The sequence below is a fragment of the Leptonotus elevatus genome, chromosome 21, assembly GCF_054856555.1.
Source record: "Leptonotus elevatus isolate MCC_2025b chromosome 21, RoL_Lele_1.0, whole genome shotgun sequence".
Classification (NCBI taxonomy): Eukaryota; Metazoa; Chordata; class Actinopteri; order Syngnathiformes; family Syngnathidae; genus Leptonotus; species Leptonotus elevatus.
The window spans coordinates 11,057,349-11,063,406 of record NC_141259.1 but is presented as its reverse complement, the minus strand read 5'-3'; the positions used below and the strand labels follow the sequence as shown (position 1 = coordinate 11,063,406).

Genomic DNA, 6,058 nt, shown 5'->3' with positions numbered 1-6,058 from the left:
TTGGCTGTAGTTTACTATGCTAACGTTTTGGTTACATGCTAATGAGTAGGCTAACTATCTCCATTCCAAATACCGCTAACTAACTTTAACCATTCAACCTGGACTATTTTAACTTAACCACCTGGTCAGAATGTGCTGCTAATTTGCCAACCTCAATAAAGCTGACACTGACAGTAACATTTACTTATTTTAGTAATTGCTAGTAATTGCTAAACTAACCGGAACCGTATTTGTTTGTACATAAAAACTGTTCCTCCGGCCAGGGTTGCTACACTAACCACTAAGCTAACTAGCTTTAATGAACGATTCAAAAATTTCAATTTTCAAATCGCTACTGCCACCTGTTGACAAAAAATGAAACGACGCACGCATAACGTCACATCCGCAGACAGAGGGCAGTATTAAGATAAAATATAAGATATTTTGGGGGGAAATGTTACAGAGAGCAGATTTAAAGATGGGGTTGTTTTTCTAAAAAAAATAATAATAAAAATGTTGGTTGGAATGTATAAATAAATACATACATTAATACATAACTTATTTAGTAAAAAAATAAAAAAAAAGATGACATTATAATAGTACTTTCTGCAACATTTTCAGTTAGCTATGTTTTATTGAAAGCATCATAAATATAGCAATAAAAAACAACTCATTACAATGGCGCACGTTCAAATAACACGTAGCATAAAAAGACGCATGGTAACATTCATCTTATACAACGCGCTCCAGCACAGAATTCTTCCCTTGTAAAGATGCAAATGAAACGCCGCTGCATGTTTAATGTGTGAACGGCGAGGCGAGAAGTGACACCTGCACAAGAACGCCAAGAAACAAATTGCATATTTAACAAGGCCCTATCGCTGTGAATTATGTGTGAGCAGGACAATGGCGCTCAGCCATAATAATGGAAATCCATATTTGTGATGGGGAGGAATCCCAAGTGTGAAAATATCACTTTTCAGGCTCCAAATGCAACGACGATAGCCATTCATAGGCCACATGATAGATTTCACTTGAGCACCTGAAAATAGAGAAAGGTGTCTTTAGTTTGGGCATTTTGTTTGTTACAAACACGAGTCATAGAGAAAGTCACATGTCCCAATATTATTAGTCGTAGACCTACAGTTTATCCATCGAAAAATAATAATGTAATATTACGAATTTAAAATTGTATTGGAGATTAATGTTGAATTTTTCTTAATATACATTATATATATATATATATATAAAGTATATATATACACACACAGTATATATATATATATATATATATATATATATATATATATATATATATATATATATACACAGTATATATACATTATATACACACAGTATATAAATATATATATATATATATATATATATATATATATATATAATGAGATTAAATGTATATTTTCAAAATTTAAAAGTTGCAATATTAAGACATTAAAATAGTATTTTATCCCACCAAAAGTCAAAATATTAAAAATAAAATATTAACAAAAACAGGGGGGAAAATGCAGAAAACAGAAAAAAGGACCAACAATATTCCAGAAGCAGAAAACCCCCCAGACAATTACTAAAAAGAAAAAAGTTTTGTCAAGTCAAAAAGTGCAATACACGTTCATATAAATTAATATTTTTTCCATGTGTTAAATTTGGAGAATAAAGCTGTATTATTTTTCTGGTTAAAAACGTGACAATAAAGTTGGATTTTGTTTAAGGAGAAAAACCTGAAATGACCCGATAGGAAAAAGTTCCCCAGCCACCACATAAACGTATAAAGCTTAATACTTTGCTGCCACCTTGTGGTAATTTAACGTCGTTACGTTCTCTTTTCATACTTTTTTTGTTTTTAGGATGCGCAGTAGTAACCACTAGATTAGAACATGCTTGGATCTCAGTGAGGATTGATCAAAATCTGCATTTCAGAATATATATTTTTTAATTTAAATATTTTCAAATATGAAGTCTTTACATTTCCTTTCAGAGCAAGATTAAAAATAATTTCTGTTATCATCCAGCCATTGCACTTTTTGGACATTAGGCCTATCCGGGAAGTTTCGTCAGCGTCTGTCATTTGAGAATAAATGAAATATGCATATGCAAGAGTAAAATCAGAGCGATGTAAGATGTACTTGATGTCCACCAGCTTGCCAAAGTGGTGACATTTAAAGTCGGGGGCGAGGGGCGTGTCCCTGTCTTGATCTATGTTGGCAAAAAGTGTACACTCGGTAGTAAAACCGTTGTTTTTCCAAAATTTATTTTAAATGATTGTTCCCCAGTTGAAACAACGGTGGTTAACTTGAATATTATAAAATAAGAAATCGTATCAAGGTTGAAAAAAAAATCCAAAAAACACGAAGAGAAACAGAGCAATGCGCTCGGTGTTTGAAGTTACGTCTGGCTCATGCGTTTTACGTCACAAGAATGCGACAGTGTAAAAGTGTAAACAGATGCTGCAGCTTCCTCATTCGGTCGCTAACATGGAGAATCAAAGATTAGCATCCCGATCGTGAATGTTAACGTGCTGTTAATAATCTTGGATTAAAAAATTTTTTTTTGACAATGCCTGATGTCTTACCAATGATGCCGCTTTCCCTGTTTAGCCTGTGCGCGAAAGAGGTTGTGAGCAACCACAGCTCGTCGCCCCTCTGGCTGCGCTGGGTGCCCCGCGAGCTGTACGGCCCGCTACTGGAGGCCTCGTTCGACGGATGCAGACCGCTGGCGGTGCGGAAGCTGGTGCAGAAGTGGCCCGAGCGACTGTTGCGCGTCGGCGGGTGCAAGAAGCGAGGGCAGCGGCCCCCTTGTCGGATCTGCGTGCAAGCTCTGCTGCTCGCCTTCGTTAGGGGACTCTTCGATCAGAGGTTGGTTATCGAACGTTAAGCGGCACATAAAATGTGTGGATGGAATATGTAACATATTTTGAAAGTGAGGATAATTGGTTACTTTAGAGAATGGATACTACATTTGCGGTACGGATGGAATATTTAAAATATTTTGAAAGTAAAGATAATTGATACATGTTTTCTTTAATGAACGGTAACAGTAACAACGGTTTTAATTGTGTTTTTGATATACCATATAATACGTCCATCCAAAAACAATACATATGACACCTTTTGGAAAGATGAAAAGACACATTAAGCAAATAAACTAAATTAAATACAAAGGCAGAGTTGTGATGTCATATGGGATGGGCGCGTGATAGAGGGTGGGAACATTTTCTTTTTCCAAGTGACAGCGTGTGTAATAATTAGTAGATGTTTTTTTGTAAGTTACATTTGTTTTTTTAAATTTTAATTTCTTACAACTAGATGTGCGCTGCGAGTCCTGGACCTCTGCGGGCTGCAAGGGGATGAGGGTCAGACGGTGGACTCTATCGGGGGCTGGTCCCTGACCATAGCGCTGTGCACTATGGTAGTCCAGGCCCTAACCAGAGAACGGAAGCGGGTCTGGGCGCTGAAGCGAGACAAGGGTGTAAAACGAGAGAGGGGAGAGCGCAAGAGGGTCAAGGAGGCATCTGGCAACAAGAGCGACCTGAGGGAAGGGTCCGCGGGGGTTTTAGGGGAAATGGATTTGATGAAGGGGGTAAAGAGGAGGATGGAGACTGAGAAGAGGGGAGAGAGCTCAGGAATGGAAGGAGATGGGAAGGACAGTCGCGTGCCGTTGCAGGTCAGGGCGGACATTTTTGTCAACGCCCGCTCTTGGAAGCGTGTGTACGTGGCCCTGAGCGGGGCGGGACCCCTGGAGCTGCAGTGCAGATACCTACGCGCGGAGGAGCTCTCCGTGTCCAGCATCGGGACCTTACTGGACTTCCTGCCACATCGGGGCCTGCTGGGCGTGGACGTGCGCTTCAGCAACCTGGGCGTAGCGGGCCTGGCACAGCTGCTGCCTCGGCTCGCCGCCTTCCCCGACTTGAGCTCTCTCTGCCTGCGCTATTGCAACTTGGACCTTCGCCGGGACCAGCCGGAGCAGGAGGAGGCGCTCCGAGACCTCTCCCAGGGTTTGGCGCAGCTGCGGGGACTGCGACGTCTCAGCCTCGAGGCGCTGCATTTGCCGGGACAAATTTGTGTGCTGCTCAGGTATGACATTTGTTTAAAATACGCTCGATGGCCTGTTTTGTGTTTTGCATGGCATCCATTAGAGTAGAGGTAATTATTTGAAGAAACACAGTTTTGTAATACTTTTCAACGTCCTGTTCCAGTTCCCTATCTCAGCCCCTGGAGGTGCTGGAGGTGCCTTGCTTGAGCCTTAGCGCGGCCGATCTGTCGTACCTGTCGTGCAGCCCGCACGCCTCCTCCCTGCAGCAGCTGGACCTGAGCCAGAACCGATTCGACGCCGACTCGCTTCCCTCCATGCGCCGCCTCCTGTCGCAAGCGTCCGGCAGCCTGCTCCACCTGTCGCTGAGCGGCTGCGGGTTCAGCGACGACCTGCTGGGCTCGTTGCTGCCTTCCCTGGACTGCTGCTCGTCCCTCCGGAGCCTGGCCCTCGCCTACAACCCGCTGTCCACCGCCGGGCTGGTGAAGGCGGTGAGGACGGCGGCGAGATTGCCCTCCATGCGGCAGCTGCTCTACCCTAACCCCCTGGAGGACTACCAGCCGGGACTCCCCGAGCTGCCGTCCAGCTCTCAGCTCCTATACTGGCCTCTGAACGAGTCCACGGACCTCACCGGCAGCCTCCTCAATAAAGTGCTGAAGGACTGCGGACGCTCGGACATTGTGCTGACTTGCGACCTGCTCAATTATGATAAAGACTCAGTAGAGTGATGGACCATAATGCACGGCACTCTTTTCATACATTTTTATATTTAACATGAACACATTGTAACTTTATTGTTTTATTTGTGTACAATATATTCATGTTTTCTTGCGTAATTTCTGAAATAACCAAACGTGCACTTCCCAACTCATTTTGTGTCCCATGCACTAAATTGCTATAGTCTGTGTCAAAAGGTGGATTTTAAGGAAACCATTTTTTTCTCCTTGTCACTTTACAATATAAATATCAACAATTACAGTCTGCTGTGATTTCTTTTTATTATTATTATTATTTACTAAATGTACTCTTTTTATTCAACAGTGATGTCATCTTTCATGTTGTAAACATACTGGGAAAAAGTGTATTTACATGATTACTAGTGCTGTCAAAGTTAAAGCGTTAACTAATCACGGAAAAATTATCGCATTAATCATGTAATAACGCAGATTAATCACACTATTAAATTTGACTGCAGATTATCCTTGAGCTGACAGCGGATGGTTCTGTTAAAGGTAGCGCAAAGGTTGTGTTTCGGCAACAAAGTAAAACATTTAATAAATGTTTGCGTATGACATTCAGAATATTTGTTTATGTCTAACTATTGGCATTTCTTCCCATTTTAAATTATGCAAGTAATTAACTAATTAGATAAAGAGGAGGATGAGAGTGTGCAGTGGATAACATTTTTTTGAAGACGTCCTCATAACATTAAATGTTGAAAAAAAATAATATATAACAGGTGCTCTTTATATTTGGCGGGGGAAAAATGTTGATAAAAAAAAAGCCTTTTAAGCGATTTCTCGTGATTTATCAAAATTCTAAGATGTGATTAATCTAATTAAAAAATGTAATCGTTTGACAGCTCTAATGATTACACATTTCCATTAGGGCTGGGAAAAAAGTTGACCCAAGTCGAATTGACACCAAATTTTTGCCCCAAGGCTTTGCCGGTATCATTATACACCAATCCACATACACATACCCAGTCCACTTAAACGGCCATTTTACGGTATCTAAACTACTCGTAACCTTTCCACACTTGTATTGCTGGAAAGTTGATCCCGCAAACCCATCCGATTACTTATAAAAAGTGTCGCGAGCGGGAAGACTGGAGCATGTTGCAGTCTTCAGAGGTGTCAATTTGACCCCGGGGTTTGCTTGCGTGGTATTTCACATGTACAGATATACGACCTCTCTTGAATAAAGTATTATGTAACACTATTATAATGCGTGTCAATAGGTAAGCTAGTTTCTATATGTACTGCACGTCATTGACGGCACCTTTGCAGTACGGCGATAATAGTAAAAATGA

General features: G+C 41.2%; 1 protein-coding gene across 1 annotated transcript; it reads left to right on the top strand.

Moving 5' to 3' along the window:
* The first annotated feature begins 2,424 nt into the window (after window positions 1-2,424).
* Window positions 2,425-5,967, top strand: LOC147155845 (leucine-rich repeat-containing protein 14). The gene is made up of 3 exons (XM_086066462.1): window positions 2,425-2,852; window positions 3,303-4,070; window positions 4,193-5,967. The coding sequence occupies exons 1-3, from the start codon at window positions 2,554-2,556 to the stop codon at window positions 4,752-4,754; spliced, it is 1,629 nt and encodes a 542-aa protein (XP_085922588.1). The 5' UTR covers window positions 2,425-2,553; the 3' UTR covers window positions 4,755-5,967.
* Window positions 5,968-6,058: the final 91 nt, after the last annotated feature.

What these genes read in the sequence shown, in the direction of transcription:
- LOC147155845 (XM_086066462.1), top strand. Translation starts at nt 2,554, where the DNA reads ATGCCTGATGTCTTACCAATGATGCCGCTTTCCCTGTTTAGCCTGTGC. An exon ending in AGGGGACTCTTCGATCAGAG is followed by an intron (nt 2,853 to 3,302) that starts GTTGGTTATCGA and finishes TCTTACAACTAG; the next exon opens with ATGTGCGCTGCGAGTCCTGG. An exon ending in CAAATTTGTGTGCTGCTCAG is followed by an intron (nt 4,071 to 4,192) that starts GTATGACATTTG and finishes GTCCTGTTCCAG; the next exon opens with TTCCCTATCTCAGCCCCTGG.